This window comes from Oppia nitens, unplaced genomic scaffold, assembly GCF_028296485.1.
Source record: "Oppia nitens isolate AA-2021 unplaced genomic scaffold, nextdenovo-longstitch-racon4-pilon3 scaffold3_pilon_pilon_pilon, whole genome shotgun sequence".
Classification (NCBI taxonomy): Eukaryota; Metazoa; Arthropoda; class Arachnida; order Sarcoptiformes; family Oppiidae; genus Oppia; species Oppia nitens.
In genome coordinates this window covers 8,540,771-8,563,209 of record NW_026533221.1, presented here as the reverse complement: position 1 = coordinate 8,563,209, position 22,439 = coordinate 8,540,771, and the positions used below count along the sequence as shown (strand labels likewise).

General features: G+C 25.7%; 5 protein-coding genes across 6 annotated transcripts; 2 read left to right on the top strand and 3 right to left on the bottom strand.

The window, feature by feature from the left end:
* Nucleotides 1–585: 585 nt before the first annotated feature.
* Nucleotides 586–1,602, top strand: LOC128957341 (uncharacterized). 2 transcript variants are annotated; one of them, XM_054303082.1, is made up of 3 exons: nt 586–644; nt 732–1,120; nt 1,474–1,602. In XM_054303082.1, the coding sequence occupies exons 1-3, from the start codon at nt 610–612 to the stop codon at nt 1,515–1,517; spliced, it is 468 nt and encodes a 155-aa protein (XP_054159057.1). In that variant the 5' UTR covers nt 586–609; the 3' UTR covers nt 1,518–1,602. The 2 variants fall into 2 exon arrangements, with proteins under 2 accessions (XP_054159057.1, XP_054159056.1); XM_054303081.1 differs by having other exon boundaries at nt 608–1,120.
* Nucleotides 1,603–4,019: 2,417 nt separating this feature from the next.
* Nucleotides 4,020–5,074, bottom strand: LOC128958136 (mucin-2-like). Its single transcript, XM_054303951.1, has 3 exons — nt 4,839–5,074; nt 4,607–4,723; nt 4,020–4,523 (listed from the first exon to the last, which is right to left on the bottom strand). Exons 1-3 carry the CDS (start codon nt 5,025–5,027, stop codon nt 4,020–4,022), a joined length of 810 nt encoding a protein of 269 aa, XP_054159926.1. The 5' UTR covers nt 5,028–5,074.
* Nucleotides 5,075–6,137: 1,063 nt separating this feature from the next.
* On the bottom strand, nt 6,138–6,945 carry LOC128957339 (putative surface protein bspA-like). Its single transcript, XM_054303079.1, has 3 exons — nt 6,750–6,945; nt 6,533–6,655; nt 6,138–6,469 (listed from the first exon to the last, which is right to left on the bottom strand). The coding sequence occupies exons 1-3, from the start codon at nt 6,900–6,902 to the stop codon at nt 6,155–6,157; spliced, it is 591 nt and encodes a 196-aa protein (XP_054159054.1). The 5' UTR covers nt 6,903–6,945; the 3' UTR covers nt 6,138–6,154.
* Nucleotides 6,946–7,203: 258 nt separating this feature from the next.
* On the bottom strand, nt 7,204–10,956 carry LOC128957325 (ER membrane protein complex subunit 1-like). Its single transcript, XM_054303064.1, has 6 exons — nt 10,052–10,956; nt 8,224–9,986; nt 8,035–8,147; nt 7,747–7,963; nt 7,445–7,678; nt 7,204–7,380 (listed from the first exon to the last, which is right to left on the bottom strand). The coding sequence occupies exons 1-6, from the start codon at nt 10,558–10,560 to the stop codon at nt 7,220–7,222; spliced, it is 2,997 nt and encodes a 998-aa protein (XP_054159039.1). The 5' UTR covers nt 10,561–10,956; the 3' UTR covers nt 7,204–7,219.
* A 7,230-nt stretch (nt 10,957–18,186) lies between these two features.
* Nucleotides 18,187–20,610, top strand: LOC128958135 (uncharacterized). Its single transcript, XM_054303950.1, has 5 exons — nt 18,187–18,445; nt 18,560–19,397; nt 19,480–19,579; nt 19,830–19,922; nt 20,560–20,610. Exons 1-5 carry the CDS (start codon nt 18,199–18,201, stop codon nt 20,608–20,610), a joined length of 1,329 nt encoding a protein of 442 aa, XP_054159925.1. The 5' UTR covers nt 18,187–18,198.
* Nucleotides 20,611–22,439: the final 1,829 nt, after the last annotated feature.

The window sequence follows — 22,439 nt, the reverse complement described above, 5'->3', positions numbered from 1 at the left end:
AACAAATTTGTTAGTATTTTGATTATATAAGTTTTTATTTTACTAACTACTGTACTGTAGATATTAATAATAAAGTATTAGAAAATATTACATATAATAATAAAATTAATGTAAAATTAATAATTTGTATATCATATCATGTGTTATCAATAATTATATATTTATAGATATATGATAATTGTAGTGATAAATTAACAATTTATTAAAACTAATAAATAAAATATTATTTCTGTATAAATGAAAGATAAATTTTGTCATAACTTTACAGACGGTGTTTCAATTGCCGTCAATCACAGGAATGTCATTCAAAATCTTAGTTTTTCGGCTGAATTTTGGCAGCCGTTCATTGATATAGAAATAATGGACAAATCAAATGTCACATATATTTGTGGTCCACTACTAGGTTTGGCCTACGAAATAGCTGCTCATTTGAAGGCTAAGTTAGTTTTTTTTAAAAATAAATAAAACTTGAATTAAATTTAAAATTGATTAATAATTAGTTTGATTTACAAACGAACCCAATTGGGTCGTCCGGAAGAGATCTATGAAATGATGAGCTCAGGTGTGACTAACTTTGATTTGTCTCCATTACCACCGCTTACCGTATATATGAACTCTGGTTATAAATATGTAAAATTATCAAGGTACATCAGTTCTATAGCAATGATCAGCATATTGTCAGCTAAAGAGCCCATCAACTCATTTCTTCATTTACTGTATATATTTGACAGCAAAACATGGCTTATATTTATCGGACTTTATCTCATTATTTCATGTCTGATGGCATTCATTGAGTTCAATGTTCGGTCGTTTATCTATTACTTCGGAGTAGTGTTTGGCCAACAAACGGGTCTTTTGAAGAGACAGTTGAGGTGTTCAATTGTATCGCTCGTATGGCTGACTGGTTCTATGATAATGATGTACAGCTATTCAGGAGTTTTGTTGACTTTTCTGGTTTTCCGTACTCCTTATGAAGTCATCGACAGCATTGAAGACTTGGCAAACAAAGCAAACATTGGATTGACTGTCTTTGATGACGAACCGGCATTGGATTATGTTATGGATGTAAATGAACCTTATTATCGACAGTTTGTCGGTCGAGTCAATATTTCAAAGACAGGTAATGGCGACAAAAAACTATGGGAAGACCAAGTGTTTGGTCAGATTATCGATAGAGTCTATGTATTGGTCAGTGACCAGTCGTTTATTGATTACTACTTTTCAATAAAACTTTTCAATAACACTAATCTCTACCGATCCAAATCAAATAATTTGATAATGCCTTACTTTATGGCACTGTCCAAACTTAACTCACCAAATATCAATCGTGTGATTAATTTTGTGTATGTTTACTAAATTTATAATAAATAAATTAGTTAATTTTATTTAGTTTTTATTTAATATTTTAAAAGATTATAGACAATATATAATTGTATTAATTAATTCAATATCTATGATATATACTGTATGTAGAATTTGTTCCCTATCTGAAAGTGGTATATACGAGTCATGGGTAACCCAAACATTGGACCTAAACAATGATGCCCTACGATATGGTCTTATTGATGCAGATAACCAACGTTATCTATATAAACCAATTAACCTGGACAAATTTCAAAGTCTATTTTATTTTTTAATTATTGGATTTATTTCAGCATTTGTTTCACTAATATTTGAGTATCTGATTTTAATTATTAAAGCTAATTATTTTAGTAGTAAAGTTAATAAAATAAACAATAATTTTATTGAAAACGAAAAATTAATTAAATTTAACAAAAAAGTTGTAATTAATAGATCATTATATCAATTATCAGGTCATTGGATCTATAGTTCACTGGCATTGAACTCTAAGCAAACTTAAAAACAAAAGTTAAGCAAAATATTTGTTATTAATATGTTATCTGTTTTTTAATATGTAATAAATTAATTATTTAATTAACAATGAAAATCTTTCACTAATTAGATTACATGTTAAAATTAAAAAACCAAATTAATTAATTGTTTATTTGTTTGTTTATTTATTTAGAAGCTATTTATTGATATTTAAAATTTATTATTTATATTTTTTGGCTATACCGTACATATTATATACTTACGTTTATAAATAATTATTATACTATTCATAATGTGTTTACTATGTTATATTACAATACTTTAAATATAATAAATTTTATTTAAATAATGTAAAAATACTTTTAATTTATATAAAAAAAAGTTTAGAAATGTAAAAGTTATGAATGATTTTTGGCTGACGACAATAACATTAAAAATGAGGCCATGAAATGATTTTTATATATCATTGAATTTTCTATTATTTCTAAATATTGTATATTGTATTGCGTATACAATATGTATTGTAAAGTCTTTATGTTACGTATGTATCGCTATTTACATTCAATAAAAATATTGTTTGACAAACAATTTCATACAAAAAACATTGTCTTCACCAACAATGAAGATGAGGGTATCATAGGCTATGACTAACCGTATATTAAAACTTCACAATTTTCACAATTTTTGATTTACAAAACACTATTTTGTATTCATACAGAAATATTATATCAGTTATTGCATTTTGTTATATTTTATTTGAAAACTAAATATAATAAAATTATATATATATAATATTTTTAATCAATATAATTATTGTATAAAATTGTTATATATTCTAACAATTATAAGATATTTAAAAAATGGTTAAATATCTGAGAGTAATATCAAAATGTGTTATATTATATTCTTGTCTGTTATTTATATCGATTAACTGTCAAAATTTGGGTAAGAATTTAATACATAATAATATTTAACAACAATAATAATATTAATAATAAATATGTGATAATTATTACTAATTTTTATTGATGTCATCGGTGGTAGAAATTAAGAGATATCGTCGACCGAATCGATTCGATCACATGTTATGTAATCAAAAGCACTTCGGGGTTGGAGTCAGAAGTTCTGCTGTTTTGGTAAAACATATTACATATTAGCTATAATTAAGATGTCATTTGACATATTGTTGTTGTTTTGAAAAATACATTAAATTAATAATTATTATGTATTGAAAACTAATAACAGAATTACAGCGGAGATATTTGCAAAACCTATTGTCGTGTAATCAATAGGATTGAAAGGACCAATACTTTTGCTGAATATATGGCACCAAATAATATTATTTGTGGACCTTTAAGTGCCCGAGTAATCAATTGTTTGCAACTTATAAGAAAAAGTATTTAAAAATAATTTAATATTTAATAAATACTTTATTTTAATTGTAAAGTGTATGGATGGAATTTGTCAATCAACTGGCTCTGGAGGTCCGGCAGTTGGACCTATATCTGGCACACCATCGGATCCGTCATCAGTGAGCAATGGCAGACGTGGCCGACCGTATAGTTCTGTTTCTTACAATTCAGATAAGCGAGGGATACCCGGAAAAGGTAGTCCAGGTTTCGTAAAAAGAGTGACTTCGGTTCCTACTTTAGATGTGACTGATTTGGGTCCACCCGAAGTGGTCACTGGAAGTGATGTTGTAATAAATGAAAACTATAACAAAGTTGATGATATTCGGGCAAAAATTGTATTTCCCAATTAAAATAAACATTTAATCCAATTTTAAATTAAATTATTTTTTATAATTTTTCAGTAGAAACTTAAAAAAAAATAAATATTAAAATTACTTATTCTTTTTATTGTAAAATTAAAATAGTTATAATAAAATACAAATAATGATAATGTGTTTATAGTTATTTACATTATAATTTTGTTAAATATTAAATATTTAAGCTATAAATTATTTATTAATGAAAACTTATATAAAACTAATAGTAGTTTAATGATAAATAAATGGATTATGTTTTATATATTAATTTATTAAATAAATAAAATTACTTTTTTAGAATTTGTATATAAGTTTACGATAAGCATAAACTCATAATAATATTAATTTTAATTTTAAATATATCAATAACTGAAAAAATAACATAATATTTAAATATATACTTAATATTTATTGATTATTACTCCCCTTCCTCTTCAGTCACAGATTTAGATTTCTTTAGAGTCTTTTGTTTGCTTTTGGCCGATGAAGCTGTAGTTGTGTCTGAAATCGATGTATCGGTATCTGTGTCTGAATCCGATGTATCTGTAGTTGTGTCTGAAGTCGATGTACCCGTAATTGTGTATAAAAACGATACCGATGTACCTGTAGTTGTGCCTGAAGTCGATGCGCCGGTAGTTTCGATGTTAGCATTTTGATTAACATTTTGATTAACATTTTGATTAACATTTTGATTAACATTTTTAGACGGTGTAGTATTAGATGGTGTGCTTTTAGATGTTGCAAAATTAGATGGTTCATTAGTAGACGGTATACTATTAGACGGTAAACTATTAGACTGTAAACTACTAGACTGTTCACTAATTGTTACAGTTTTAGGACTTTCCGTTGTGCGGTATGTGGTTGTACTGTCAAACACCAGTGGATTACTAATACGTGTACATTTGCCATCTTTTCCGCAATACTTTAATATTAAAAAATATATATATTTATAATAACTAATCTGAAATTAAGTTTTTTTTAATCAATATTAAAACAATGATATACCCTATCCTCAGCGCACCACAAATAATACGGTGCATCAAATATTGCCGTTATTTTGCGTAATTCAGAGTGAATTGACTTTATGCGACAGTATGTCTTACATACATAACCCGATCGATTCTATAGTAATATACAATATTTATTAATTTTTTTTTTATAAATAAATACACAAACTTTATGAAATTAATGGTTAATTGTAAGACAAAAAAATGGACAACAAATCTATTGACTTTACATAGTATGCCTCAACTGAAGCTTTCGGATCGTCAATCTCTTGTATTTTGTCTAATATGCTAAACATCTGAACCGAACATAACATTTGATCTATTTTTTCGGGTAGTCTTCCGGTTGGAATCTGTCGGAAACAGACAGTCGGTTCAAACACAAGTAAAATGTTTGCTATTATGTATAACAATGAAAACATTTCTACTTTTAAAACCCAATCGTAAATAATTACTAATATGTCTCTACCCTTATGTTTTAAATATGTTTAACTTATTAATTAATAATGTAATTATTTATTATGTAATTATTATTTAGTAAAACGATAACTTATGTAATAGTAAACAACTATTTCTTAGTTTACGGATTAATAGGTTTTCTGGTTTTGTTGACAGCACTGGTAGGTATTGTAAAGACCTTTTCTTTTTGAGCGCTAATATCATGTATATGTGAAAGCAGTCGTCGTTAATACAAAACTATTAATTATTCAAATTATATAAATATTTTTACGATATTATAATAAACAATAATAGAAAAACATTGAAATAACCACAAGAAGTAAAAATAGGATCAATTATCCTCTAATAAGAAATTTATTTATTTGAATCATTTATTTTTCTTAAACGACAATAAGATTTGCATATTTAGCCGCTTTTAGTTTGAAATTGCAAATAATTTTTCTTTTATATAAATAGAAAACATTAATTATTAAATAAAATAATAATTACACCATAATTATCAATGAGTGTACTGAATGGTCCAAATTTAGACATAACTGTAACCTTTAAGTTAAAATGATTTAATAAATTTGAATTACGAAACATTATTTTATCACTGAATGTCATTTGAAACAAACCAATTATTACAATCAAAAAATATTTCACTTTTGAATTATTCCTTATATTCAATTTTATGACTAAATATTTTTTGTTATACGTTATATTAAATGCAAATATAAAATAGCTTTTACTTTGTTTTTTTGTAATTAATGTTACTTTACTTTACACTTTACTTTTACTTTATAATCATAATTAAAGTAAACTTTAAAACATCACTTTTTCTTGAAACACATCATTAATTCTGTTTTTATTAAGCAATTTAACAAAATTATTACATAAACATAAAGAACTGTAAAGTTACTATAAATTCATAACATTTTTATTTAAGCTATTTAATAATAATAGTATAATAATAATACATTATAGTTATAATTCATATTAATTTTTTCTATTTTTTATACTTAAATTTGTAAATTTACTGTAATTTAGTCAAATATTTAGATTAATTTAAATATCCAAATAATAGTGGCCAAGTTTAGTTTTGAAGCAATTATCCTGGTTGGTTAGGTTGGAAAGGTTGATTAGGTACAAACTGATTAGGTATAGGCTGGTTAGATATAGGTTGGTTAGGTATAGGTTGGTTAGGTATAGGTTGATTAGGTGGAGGCTGATTAGGTGGAGGCTGATTAGGTAAAGGTTGATTAGGTATAGGCTGACTTGTTGGTACTGGACTGGGATTAGGTTGTAAGGGTGTGGTAGGTTTGTTGGTGACAGTGGAGGAATATAATACTGAATCTTTTGATCCATGATCTGTGATTTTAAGTATTTGTGGTTCACGAGGACAACATTCACCATTAACACAAAACTGTTTAACAAATTAAAATTAAAAACTCAAATGAAATCATACAATAATAAAAATGATTAATACTTTAAAGAAACCACAAATGGTAAATATGGGAGCATTTATTATATAATAAGACATTGAATTAATTGATTGATCATTGATTGATCGTAAACGACAATATGCTTTACACAATAGGCCGCTTGAGTTCTGGTTATTAATATAATAAAATTTTAAAATAATTTTCAATACATAATGATAAATAATTAGATAAAAACTAATTTTAATCAACTACTGTACTTACATGATATCCTTCAATTACTGTAGTCAATGGATTTACCGGTAATTTTGTCATTAAGTTAATACTACAATAAGCATTGTATAACAATTTGTCAAATATTTGATGGCTGGGAGTCATCAATGAAATACTAATCACTAAAATCACCAAAGATTTCATGTTTATTCTGATATGTTATTCTGATATTTGCAAAATATATACTAAATTCATAATAATATCTACTATTTGTTAAATAATAACATTTGCAAAATGATACAAATTTGCAATCAATTTTATGCCTCATAATAATAATTGCAGTAATCTTTGAAACAACACTTTCTACACAAACATCTCATTAATTCTATTAATAATTTATTTTAATTTTATTTAATTTAAAAAATTACATAAACATAAAAAATCTAAACAAAATCTGAGTAATATATATATTAAATAATAAAAATTACAATAATATCATAATAACTAAACTATTAATAAGTCTATTTCCAGGAGGCGTTAAGTGCTTTACGTGATGCCAACCATTTGGTGGCGTATGAAAACGCTATCAATGCAATCAATACAACTGATATCAATATAAAATCAAAATCATCTTTAAGTACATCGAATGTCTTCGATGGAGTCACTCGAGTGTAAAATAAATCTGAAATAATTTAAATGATATTGTAGTCAACATTTTGCAGTCATTCAATCAATTTAAATCAAACCTAATCCATAAGCAAACACAAGACATGTCGACTCAAGACCAGTTGGCGAAGTCTGAATGCCACGAATGGCTGTCAGTGTCTTATTGTAATTAATGATTCCTTCGGCTGGAATCGGCAACTCTGGAATGTATGGTATAAGTCCTTCTTCCATGTGTTCGGGAGTTGGTTTTAATGGTCGGCGCGGATCAATAAAGGCCTTCGGCAGCTCTAGTAATCCTCCAGATGGTAGAAATACTTAAAAATATAAACAAATAATTAAATCAGTCAATTAAAACAATATAATCAACAAAATTGAAACTCACTTAATATGTGTTTACTAGTAATACCCCTTTCTGTGACGGTATCAGCCATAACATCAATACCAGTGGGAAATATAAATGTGTTTTCTTCGACATGTGACGGCAGCAGTGGGTTGCGGGTCAGCGATGAAAAAGCACTTGAATTACTTTGATATAACCCTTCATACAACTCGACCGATGATATCTCTGTTCGTCTCGACTTTTCGTTGTAAAACGAGTACTACCGATGAAAATATACATAAAATAATTAATAGATTTATTAATGTTTTAAATAAACAAAAAAATACTAACAATAACCCAATTCTCTGAATGAACGATATGTATGGGTTGTTTGGCCCGTTTATGGACAGTTGTGTGGATAACAGAGCCAGTGATAGCATCCACCAAATAAAAGACAACAAATGCTAAAAAAAAAATATACGGTAATAATTATTCTATATATACAGTAATTATTAAATTATTTCTATTTAAAAAACTTACTTTTCTCTTGACTATCAATAGATTCGCCGACAATTGCAACTAAATTAGGATTCAAATACTTATAGAGGACATTCCTATCCCCTTTAACCCGTCCCTGTGAGTGGACATGTTCTCCATAGCGCTTAAACACAACTTGAAGACTATTGAAAGGAGTGGGTAAGTCAATACTCCACATTTGTTTTGCATTTAACTCAGTATCAGTTGAGTCTGCAAATGATAATCCTCTAAGAGAGCCACTATTGTATGAAATAAGCATAAAATAAATATCTTTATTTGTCAGAAACAATGACTTCGCTGATGAGGGATAAATGATTGGTTTGAGATTATCGTCTAATATGAGTATTGGTTTCAAATAATTACTATCCGTATGACTCAATAGCATAGTCTGTGTGACCCCCACTTCCAATTTGATCCGTTCTATTGTTTCACCGGTGATGGGATTAAATGAAAAAATATATCCATTTTTATTGATTACAGAACATTGGGCCGGAAACGGGTAATGAGCGGTCGTCCTTTGTACCAAAATCGGTAATTTGTTTTTCGCATTCAACTCATGCTTTAAATAAGGCTCATATAGAGACCAAATAACAGCACCGGTAGTCGAGTCAATACCGAATAGTTTGCCATTCTCTGCCAAAGCAATAATCACTTTGTGAAGACCAAACTTATCTCTAACTAATGGCTCGTTATTGTCATTGTCTTTGATTACAGCCGGATCGGTATTACCATCACTAAGTTCTTCATCATTGTTATCATCCACCTTACGTCGCACCGGGCGCTGAGCAAATGTTTGAACCAATTGCTTGGCTAAATTGGCAGTGAATGTCTGCAATTGATTCACTTGAGTAGAGATTCGGTGTAAAAACTGTGATAAAATGTTTGTGCCGTCAAATGTAAATGTCTGCTCAATTTTAGCATCCAATTCACTTAACGGTAAGTCCATGAACTCAGCACTACTGATACGACTGAGTGCTTCTTCCCTACGCCAGGAAGTTCTGCCCAAGAAATTCGTAATTATTAGAGTAGAGTCTTCAGTATTAATCAATATTTTGTAGATATATTTATTATCACTTCTAATAATAGGAATGATATCAAACTTATCGATAATTATGTGACCATTGAGTACAAACTGACCCGAAAGGGCTGACACTTCAGAACCGGTCTCTAAATCAAACGAAACTATTTTCATTCCAGTGGTCAGTGTAGGACTTTCCAGTGCATCCTCAGGTATTATGGGATTGGCTTTGGTCGCCAGTGAACATAAGGCCAATCGATTAGTATCGATAACAGGTGTCAGTGTTATTGCTGACACTTTAGCCAATACTTTAATTAATTCAATCTGTTTTTGATTAATACGAAGAACAACAAAACCATCGCCACCTAAATCCAAACCAAAATAAGGTTTTTCTTCTTCCTCTTGATGGGGAAGTGTTTGAAGTCTTAGATATTTTGGTTTAGTGTTAGCATTTAAACCAAAAGAAGAAAGTGGGACACCATTGAAAGCTTTGGATTCACCAACTATTAAGTATTGTAATACTAAATCCCTATCATCGACACAAATCAGGTATTTTGATGACATAAAAGCACAGGAAGTTCTTTCGGTAAACCAATTGCCGATAGATATAGGAGTCGATGATGTCTTCAGTGAATGACTTTTTAAATCAAAATTATATAATTCAAGTGAATGTTGTTTCTGATTAAACTTCGCGACCATTATCTGTGATAAATCGCTACTTAAGCTGAAGAAGAGTCGGAAATTTTCTCTGTAAATGAAATAACTTTAAAATTAATTGAATTCATAATAAATAATAATAATATTAATCAATACTCAGAGCTTTCAATTTCTTCAATGAAATCGGTTGACAAACTTTTCTCCGATATAATAACGCCGTCGAGACTCCAGCATCTGAGCCAAACGCCACCGCCATTAATGGTAAATAGAGGACAATCGCGGGCACCGGTGCTCACAAAGAGATCAATTTCCGACTCTAAGAGATGTCTCCATTGAATGGTTCCGTTGCGTATGTAAAGTGAGGTCAGGACTTGACTTTTGGTCGATAAGATGACTGATTGGTGTGTTTGCCATAAATTATCTGTCGATGACTTAATGAGTGACAGATCTTTGAGATGACCGACATATCTTGATCTCCAATCAAACTTATGGACCTGATCTTCATACAGACAGTCAACACCACTCAACACCACAAGTGATAGTATAAATAATTTAAACATATTTAATGTCCGCACCGGTAGTGCCGGTGATGTGTGTATACCATATCTTTGTCCATCACTGGTGTGACTGTCGGTGCAGTCATTTGCAGACAAATTGCCGGACATTAATCTGATTCAAGTGTTGATTACTATCGATGTCTTAATAATAATAATAATTCAAATATCAATCAATTAATACAAACACCAGTTTGTGTTGTTGTCTACAAATCAGTCAAATATATTGTTGTTGTTATTGATGTCACAACACATGTATTGCAATAATACAATCAATTTAGTCAATCATTTAATTTAATTCAATTTAATTGTGTCCCCAAAAAATTCAATGCATTTTATGTGTCAATTATAATCAAATTAATTTATAATTGATTTATAGTTTTCTAAAAAATAATTTATAGTTAAATATATTGAAAAATAGTGGAAAAAAGTCATAAATTTTGTTTAGTCAACACATTTGCAGTCAATATTGACTAATCATTTCAATTGATGGCTGATATGGTGTTCAACGCATGTCTACTAATGTGTAGTACATTGTGTACAATAAATACTGTAATTAATATTAATACAGTCAAACATCAGACTATTGATAACATACAGGTGTCACCAGTTATACATTCGGTAATACAATAATTTTAAATGAACTAGTTAATTTTGTTTAATATTTATAAGTGCTAACTTTTTGTAAGTGTTAAACTTATTTATTTATTTTTACAAACTCATCTTTTAGTGATTTTTATAAAATCAATCAAAAATTAAATTAATTATTTTTTGTCAGTATATTTATTTATGAAATTTAATAAATTTATTAATATATGCAATAATGTAAAGTCATTATTATATAGAAAATATTTAGAGATAAAAATAATATAAATTTTTTTATTATTAAATAATTTATTTTATTATTATAAAAATAATAATTAAAATATAAGTTGTTATATAAATAATATTATTTTTTTTTGTGTAAATTAGCCGATATTTGAATTATTTAGAGACGATTTTCTTGAGCTTATAATTTGTATTATTTGCAGAGTATATACAATGATTGTAATTAAAACCTATAAAAATAAATTAGATATAAATTATAATAAATATAACATTTGAATGAAAATATGAATTGAAAAAAACTGACATTTGTTAAGAATTTAGTTGAAAACGAGAATATGTTTGCAATTGTAAACCCAAACGGTATGTCTCTTCTTATTGATGATAAATATATGGCTTCTCTATAGACATCTTTATGTGCGGTTTGCAACTCAATGTCATCCAATGCAGACAATAATTGTATAGACTTTTTGTTGATCATACCATGAATAAGACAATTAATAATAAATTTTATGATATTTTCAACATTTCCTAAGAGTGTCAATGATTGCACTGATGTATTAGTCTGACCGTCGATACAGATATATATTTGTGCCAAACATCCAAACAAAGCCAAACCGTTATTACAGATCTGAACGAAACCTATTTGATTGTCGATATCATGAAAGAGGTCTCGTATTTGAACAAAACTTTTGCGTGTGTTTGAGATATTTGTAACATTTCTCAGATGACCTGTCCTTAAGATTTTGTATAGACTATTGAAATACCAATACGTGTTGATCGATACAAACCATAATATGATAGTTGGTGTCCAATTATAAATGTCCAAGTACAATCTTTCTATTAATATTAGTATCAATTTTCTAAAGGTATTTGATTTTGAACCCAATATCATAACTAAATTATCAATAATTATGCTAATAAATGATATTATTAGCTGAATAAATACAATGCTTATAAAAAGTAATAGTTTGTTGCGATTAATGGGAAATTTGAGCAATAATTTTATTATATTATAAGCACTGAATTGCAAATATAATGAATTTATTATAGTTATGATTAATTGTAATAAACGATTGGCAAATGATAGCCACATTGCCAGTGATTTTTCGTTATTTTTTACTTTGAAAATCGGATCAATCGTTGACCACAAATATACATTCAATGCAATTACAGTAATCAATATTAAATTATTTATTAAACCATATACTTTCCAACCGGTGCTAAATTGTGAAGTATTTGTTTTTGAACTGATGGTTAATCCTCCAAAAGAGATACCAAATAATCGATAGAAATATATAAGTAGTTTACCTAAAATAGATGTATACGACTGTTCCAGTGAACCCATCATAAAATCATTAAATTTTATTAGTTTTTGTTGAGAGTCGGGCAACACTTTGGCCACATTTTTCTGACCAATTTTAACACGATTTAAGTCAATGGACGGCATTTTGAATAAAAGTTCGTCGCTTTTAATGAGAAATGTTTTTCGCCGACCGGTAGTCTTCATTACCTAATATTTATTATAATATTATTAGAAATCAATTAATTATTTTTTGTTCAATTTTTTCTTACTTAACACTTAATTCAAAATTAATGACAATTTTTTAAAGACAAAAATAACATTCATTATAAATTATTTGTGTTAATTAATATTTATAAACATTATACACAGTATTTTGCATTTAAAACAAATGAGTGATAAATATAAGTTGAAATACAAAATATTTGTATTGAACTAATAAATAATAATAATATAACAATAATACTCTTCTTTACTAATGCTAACTAATGAATAATATTATGAAATGTTTTTTTTCAGAATATTCTGTTGAACTAAATATTAACAATACATATATATATAGTACATATATAGCATTCCTTATAGTATTATTATATTATTGGCACACATGAAATGCATTTGTTTTTATAATATTAATAAAAATAATAATAATAAAGCAATTTATTTTTTTATTGTAATAATTTTAATAGAAAAATACAGTATATTAAAAAAGAGTGGCAACAAGTTATTGATTTAATAATAGTTTGTAGTCTCTTATAATTTATTTTATATATACCGCATAAACTGTTTAAAATAGTATTTTATTAATATATATTTTTTCATGCAATTTATAATAGTTTTTCATTTAGTATTCAAATTGAATATTTTAATATTAATAATTTGCTTTATTTTAATAATAAAAATTTTATAGTTTTTCATAATCATAATGATACTAAATTTTATTTTAATGATAAATTATAATGCAAATGTTATGAATAAATAAATAATTATATTTCAACAGGTTTATTTAACTATCCTGGCATATAATTAAATTGATTTTTATTCTTGATAATAATTTCACTACAGTATAACAAAAATAAAATATTTAATAGTTGTTATTATAAATTATATTAAATCAATATTTAGCTGTTTATTACAAAAAAAATGAAAATTTAGAAATAAATTAGATTTTATATAAATAAATTTATATACTGTATGTATCACAAAAGTATGTATTAAAATAAATATTGTATAAATTGAAGTAAAATAGTAAATTCAGTTACAATTTGTTATCATTTATAACTTATTATTCCAATTGTCATATTTGTGATCATAAACCATGAAATCATATTGTTTTATAAATTATGAGTTTTGTCTATCTTTTTATGATTTATTATCTCATAAGTTATATAACTTCACATAATTTTTGTAACCATTAAATAAAAATCATGATATGAATTGAATTAAGTATAATAATACATGAATTGATTTCTGTCTTGACATTTATCATTAGTGGTTACAATTGTATAGGACTTTTGAAATACTGAGAAATACATTTATAATGGAAAATATAACATATTTAATATAATATTAATATTTATGAGAAATGTATTTTATATGATATAAAGTATATAAAGAAAACCTTTTTATATTCATAGAAAATATATAACTTATAGCTGAGTGTGAAGTCCATACTTAACATCAAAAAACATATGCATTCAATACTTTTGAATCAATAGTAGAGTAAATACGCTTAGAGTACACCAAAACTGTAAAGATTTCAATTAAAATATTGATTAATTACTTTTGATATTAATATCAAATATATTGTATTATAAAAATAAACTTATTATAAACAATAGTAGTTGTATTAGAAATGTATATTTTATTAAGAATATATATAATTTACTTACAATATATAGAAACACTTTATCGACTGTGAAAAATGTTGACCCAGATATTGATTTTATTTGACATTTTTGTGATATTTGTAGTAATAGTTTCCACTATAATCAAATATAAATAAATTATTAACATTATCAAATATATTTACTATAAATTTTAGACATGTATTTTCAAATATACATTTAAATTAATAAAAATATGTATATAAACCTACACTTTTATAATCAAATTCATTTAATTGGTCTAATCTAAGGTTTTTAACTTTTTCAATTGAATTCATTGCTTTATTTTTGACACAATCTCCAAAAATACATATTATACTAACAGATAGTAAAGCAATCATTAAGTTAAACACTATTATCAACTCATAATCCTCTATATCATCCTTATAGCCGATTAAGTCGATTACAATGAAAATACCAGCAAATACTGTAACAGTATTACTAAAAATAGTTATCAATAGAGCCGGCGATAAAATACAATTGATTTCTTGGACCAGTTCTTGGAGTGCCATAAAAGTGAGCCGTAATTCATCTAAATTTTCTGAATTCTTGTGCCGATTGGTAACGACATACGAGAGAGTTGTTTCAATTTGCCGGTACTTATGACTGGTCTTTACGGCTAATAAAGAGTAATACTCGTTAATAATTATTGAAATGTAAATCGTGAGACAATCAAATGCCAGTCCATGTATTGTTCCGATCCATTTAATAGCATAAAATACATACAAATAACCATAACTTATATTATGAGATATTGCCGGAGCACTTGTAGGTAAATCATTGCAAAAACTTTGTTCACTATCATTACATTCATTGTTTTTATAATCGTTATTATTATAATCAATCACTGAAATAACATTTTGAATAAATAAATACATTAGATATAAATGAATTGATGCGATCATAACATTGATGAACACTATAATCCATGCAATGATAATCAACTTTTGTTGACATTTAACACTTAGAAACAGTTTATGATTTGTTGTTAGTTCATAGTATTGAATGTAAAAGTTTTCAAACTTTTGTTGTTTCAATAATAATATTAAATTATTGGCCAAACATTTGAAACAGTCATTGAAAAATAAAATAAATGTAATAACTTCAATTGACCTGGACTCTGATAGTCGGACACTGGTCAACTTAATTTGTTGATAATCAATGTTCAATATTAGTTGACTAAAATGTATGATTACAAACACTATCATAAATACAAGACTGGCCACTGAACACAGGAAATCATATTTATAACGATTTCTCCCATAATATGACAGTCCAACCAAAGCGTGAAATTGTGTTAAAATAGTAAATATTTCGCCGGAATTACTATTTTTTATTTGAATTACATTTATATGTGACTCGAGATTTTGATCAGATTTTGTATTTGACTTAAATGTATCAAAAAATCTATGACTATTTCGATAAATAATATTATTATTACTATTTTGAAATTCACTTTTTAAATATGAAGGAAACATGTTTTATATCTTTTAAATAATAAATAAATAAATAATTTAGTTTATAAGTCAATGCTTTTTATAGTACAGTACTTGTCATTTCTCATATATTGGTTTGATTACTATTTTTTAAGATGACTTCCTATTTAATCTTTAATTTGCAAATTGAAATCAATAACAACTATACTGTACTTATTTAACTTAATTGAAAGTAAAAATATGCATTTATGTCATACAATTACATAATAACAATATATTAATTTATTAGTGTATAAAGTATTTCAAACAATTTTAGATTAATTAATTTTCCAATTGTATCTAATAATTTCAAAAGTAATTGAACCCAAAATAATGATTATTAATTGAGTATAAAAATAATAAAATATTAATTGTAAATAAAATTGTAGTATTAATTAAATATTCTATAATTAAATGTTATAATTATGTTTATCATAATCAATGCAACAAATTCATTATAATTTATCATTTTCATAATTGTTTTATGTAAAAAATATTTATCAACACAAATACTTAATATTATTTATTTTTACTTTACAAAAATAATCTGTCATAATTTGATTAATTGAAACTAATAAATAAATGTGGTACAGTATTATTGATTATTGAGTATACAATCAGTGTTGACAAAAAATAAATTTCTAGAAAGTTTCTAAAAGAAATTTCTGTCTATGGGATCTCCCATGTTAATTTGGTTATCTTAATATTTGTCATTTTGTAAGAAAACATTATAATCACAAATAATAACTAAATTTTTACAATATAACAATTAATAGTAGTTTAATAATATTGAAAGTAAAAATATGAATTTATTACATTGAACTAAAAATATAATTAATCGATAAATAATATTTTACAAATTCATAATTATAATTAGATATTATAATCAAATTAATTTTATATATAGGGATCTCATACGTATAGTAGAGTAGTGTACAGTATATCATGTCTAATACCTGTATAGTACTACAATAGCTATAAAATATGGTGATCCCATAGTGATAAAATTTGTATAGAAATTTATTAGAAATTTTCTCGAGAAAATTTATTAAAAATTTCTATTTGCTCATCTTTATATACAATATACAGTAATATATCTAAATAATATAGTAAGTTGCAAAATACAATTATAGTAAATTATATAATTTTATAAAAATGTGAATAAGTAATACTCCAAACTCCAAACTTATACATTTAAAATTTATAAATTATTTATTTTTGATTATTTTTGTAATTTATATTTTAAGATATTTGTTTTACATTTAAATAGAACTTTTTCAAATAAAGTTTCCAGATAAAATTTACAGTTAATGAAAAATAATTAAATAATTTTTAATTGTAATAAGTATTATTTTTATTATTAAATAGTTATATAAAAAATAATTTGTTAATTAATGAATATAAGCTGAAAATGAATGTATTAATTTTAAAAAAATTAAATTAAATTAAAACATTTTTATTTAGTTTTTACTCTCTGATGACATTTAATACAATATTTCTATTTATAAGTTAATCAATATCCATTATAATGACGTCAATTATTTTTATAAAAGTATAGACAAAATCAAAATGATTTAAAGAAAATTGTTTATTTCTTTAGAATTAAAATTATTTTTCATGCATATAATAAAATTAATTTATATAATATAGTCTAGACATGTTAAACATAGATTTAACATGCATGATTTGTTAAAATTATATAATTTATTTAATGCTAAATGATGTGCTTTATTAATATCAATCTAAATACTAAATCAATTTGTATAAAATATTAATTTACAGCAACATTGCATAAAACCAGTAGTATATCTTGCTATTCAGCGTACATTATAATAAAATTTAGATTAATATATAAAAGTTAATAAAAGATTGAAAAAAATATTAGTAGTATTATTATATAAAAACGACTTATATTTTATATTTGACATTAAATTTAATATTAAAATATAATTTATTACATAATATCACAGTAGTGTACAAAAAATAAGTCAATCATTTTCTATTGTTATGTTTATTTTTCAAATAATAAAGTTATATTACATCTAATAATTTTGTTTTTATAAAACATAAATTCAATTTTACAAACAAATTGAATATATTTTTCTACTACTAATACTAAACTATCATTAGTTATAATAGAGAAAAATATTTTGAAATAAAATTTAAAAGTAATTAAATAAGTGTTTTAATTAATAACTAATATCAATAAACAATTTAAAATATTTTACGATGAATTACATTTGATTTATTTATTCAAACGATGGTTCACTCAACAAGTAATGTGGAGTTATTTAGTGTTAGACCGTATGAGTTGGGCTACAATTTGAAGACCAGACCCAACGTATCGGTGACGGCCAGAGACGAGACACAGATGATAGGGTTTAACGTGATTTGCGTTTTTCATCAATTGATTGGTTTACCCTATTATGGTATAAAATCAACTTTTAATGTGTTTAGGAGTTTTATTGGCATTGCCTGTAGTCTACTATTTATTGCAATATTTATTGGTAAGCAAAAAACTAATGCTACTCTATATTTAATTGATTACATAAAAAAGTTACTAAATTACCTAAAGATATAAACAATTATAAAAATGTTGTTTTAATTTATTCAAATGATAGCCTCATTGATACCCTGTATGTTGATATGTGATAAAGAAAATGCATTGAGATATAAGAGTAGTCGACTTAACCGGTCTCAATCGGCTTGTATTGTAGAGATTATATTGCTTGCCATTGAGGCCTATCATACTATTGATAATGATTTGGGTCTCTTGTATGCCAGGCATGAGTTTCAACACTTTTATAAATTTTTGACAGATTTTGTATCGAAGCAGAAGTTAGTTCTTAACTATAAAATGAAACGCCGGCTACTGTTGACCGCTTGGGGTCTCGTCTTTCTAAACATAATTTATGCCATTCTTGAGATTATCTTATTATATCCCATCATTAATGAGGCCATCAATGAGCAATCCATTCCTCAAAAGGCATACATTACTGTACCAAAAAAGGTCGCCCTTTGTATTACTATTGCTATCAAGACTATCGGTTCCGTACATTCAAAAGCGTTGGACACTTTAATCATATATTTTACACTTTTGATAACCTATTATATCGTAACGTTTGGCGAAGTCGTCAAAGAGGTGTGCAATTACTTTGATTATCTCGACTGTCATCGAAATAATAGCACTAATAATAACAACAATAGTATCAAAAATATAAAAAATTATCGATCTTTCGATGATTTGCGACTAACATATATATCACTACAAGAATTAACAATAAAAGCAGACAATTGTCTTTCGCCTTGTATTTTGTTGACTACAATGTGTAATGTTATTGCTATTATGGGAGGAATATTTATAGGGATAGACATATTTGGCCAGGGAGCTAAAATTGAGGCAGACGAGGCATTTGACCTGTTCAATGCACTGGTATGCGCGGCATCCATATTTGTTTGGTAATTATGTTATTAAATTTTAATCAAATTGATTATATTGTCATAAAATATTGTTTTTAAAAAATTATTTTCTATGAAAAAGTGGTACATTTGGTGAAGACATCATAAAGCAAACACAAAATGCTTTACGACATCTCCAGAGAATATCTTTCACTAAAATTGATGATAAAGACTATAGAAGTGTATGTCATTTAATTTATTAATATAAATATTTATTAATTGTAAGTTTACTTAATATTATTTTTTAAAAATAATTAACTATAAATGATTTAATTTTATTTCAACATTAACTTTTAGAATATTTATAATTTAATTAATATTATAATACTTTGAAATACTAAAAAATTAATCTATATTAAAAATTATTTAATATTTAGTAATTATTTTTAAACTATGTAATTAAAAAAATAATAATTTTAAATTTTATTATAGATTAAATCAATGATTGATTTAATGGAGGAAACAAAAATCAATTGTTTCACTGGTACAGGATTTTTTAAACTTAATAAACACTTTTTATATCAAGTTTGTATATTAAAAAATATTTGATTAAATATAAGTTAAAATTTATAAATTAATAATTTTATATTTTATTTAATTAAATTATGTAATAATTAATCTTTAACATTTTTCATGTACTAAAGTTTTAATGTGTTATATAAATTATTTTATAAGTTTAAGTAATATTTTATTATATAGTTTTATTATATAGTAAAATCAATTTTATGTTTACATTTTAATCTCAATGATATCAGTATAATATAATATACCGCATATAGTGTTTTTTAAATTACAAATTTATATTTTCTTTTTTTACTATAAAAAATGACTTAATTATTACTGATCTAACTTTTAATATTTTTTTATATTTATTGCTATTGTAAAATCACTTTTATTTAATAGTTTGTAATTATAATGCATATTAAATTATCAGTTTATTTTTTCATTATATTATATTTATTTCTAAACGTTACTAATCTAATTTAAGAAATGTTGTCTATTTTCAAATGTTTAATTGTAGAAATTAAGAAAAAATTAGATTCAAAAAAATTTAATCTAAGCAATAATTTTCAAAAAATACATTTAGTTAAATAATTAAGTACTGTAATGAATATTTGTTTAAAAATTATTTTTAATTCAAATTATTATTTATTTATTACAGCTCTGGTCTATAATTATTCCGTACGCAATCCTATTAAGTCAAAAATATTAAATCTCAAATCAAAAGTCAATTTGATAACTGGAATATAATTTATAATATTATAAATATTGTATATAAAATAAAAATTAATTATTTAAAATAAATCATTAAATATATAATATTTAATTAAAAAAATATAATTTATGTATTCAATATTTAAATTAATCTATTTATTAAAACCAATATGTTAAATAAAAAATAGATATCGGTTAATTCAATAAACAATTTTAGTGACAAATTTAGCATAATTTGCAAATAATAAACATTATACTTATTGTTACTAACCCAGGTAAAATAGTACCTGTACTACAAATTCAGTATAAGACAAATGACTTTTAAAAAGGAGGGCTTGTCTTGTGAAGGGAATGGTGTACTTTAAAGGCTGTCCCCCAGGTAATTATGAATACAGTATGTATTATATGCAAAATGTTTAGGTTTATGTGACAAATAGGTTTGGACAGTGATATGTGAAAGAAAAAAAAGTTAGAATCACTATTAGGGTTTCATTTCTCACTTATGGTGATTGAGAGGCATAAGCATTGATTTGGGTGTAATAGTTTGAGTAGAAAATTGTGATATAAATATAACACATATACTGTATATATATATATACACAATAAAATCTCAATTGTGTTATTCACAACTACTGGGTATTGGTTTGGTGAACACCTGGTTTTTCAATGCACTGGAAAATAGATAGACGGGTATATATCGTACAGTACTGGTATATATACTGTATATATATATATTGATAGTATTTAAAGTGTATACAATTTTTATACAATAGAGACTGAGTTGGGAGTCCTTGATGTTCAATGAATAGGTGTTGGACTGACTGTTGGGCCACTTAGCCAGCAGTTAGTGAGTGACTGCCCTTTTACGGTCTTCAAAGTCAATTTTGTGATGTTATTGTCACCTCAAATAATAACACCATATATACAATATATACAATATATATAGTGCTAACATTTTTCTTTCAACTAATAATACACTTATATTCAGTGCCTTCAGTGCGGAAAATTTGGTCCGTATTTTGCTATTTGAAAAGTCCAACCAAAAGGAAAGGGCTTTTGGAAACACACATACAGTACGTACAAACACACACACACATACACACACACACACATATATATATATATAYATATATATATATATACAATCTGTTCTCTGGTTTCTTCGTCACATATACTGGTATATTATGTTTCCGACACACATTAATATATCACTGGTGAGAGTTCAACCATTTAGGCCATTGAAAAGTCGGTACCAAAAAATGTTATGAATCTCTCTAACTTACTCTCTCTCTCTCTCTCTCTCTCTCACACACACACACACACACACACACACACACACACACACATACACACACACACACACACACACACACATACACACATACATACATACACAGTATAAAGTCAGAGAAATGGCTAATTTGGTTAACAATTGAGTATAACTACAACTACAACACTACCTGTAAGAGAGTGCATAACATTTCTGTGAAACACTCCTCGAAGAACTACTGGGAGACTGTATTTAAAAATAGGTTGACTCACTCTCTTATAATGTCTCTTATATGACTTAACTGCCGGTGAAAACTACTACTCAATTACCCTATCAATAGATGGGTACCAAAAAACATGGTATAGCTGTAAAATTTTATAAAGTCTAATATAACATATATTATCATAAACTTTGGATTTATTTCCTTTCAAATAATAAATGAGAGACTAATCGCACATTTCTCACGAATTCACTCGCATTACAATAGTTTTATACATATTAGACTAATAACAATAATAATACTGTAGTACTAATCATAAATTTTAGTCAAAATTCAA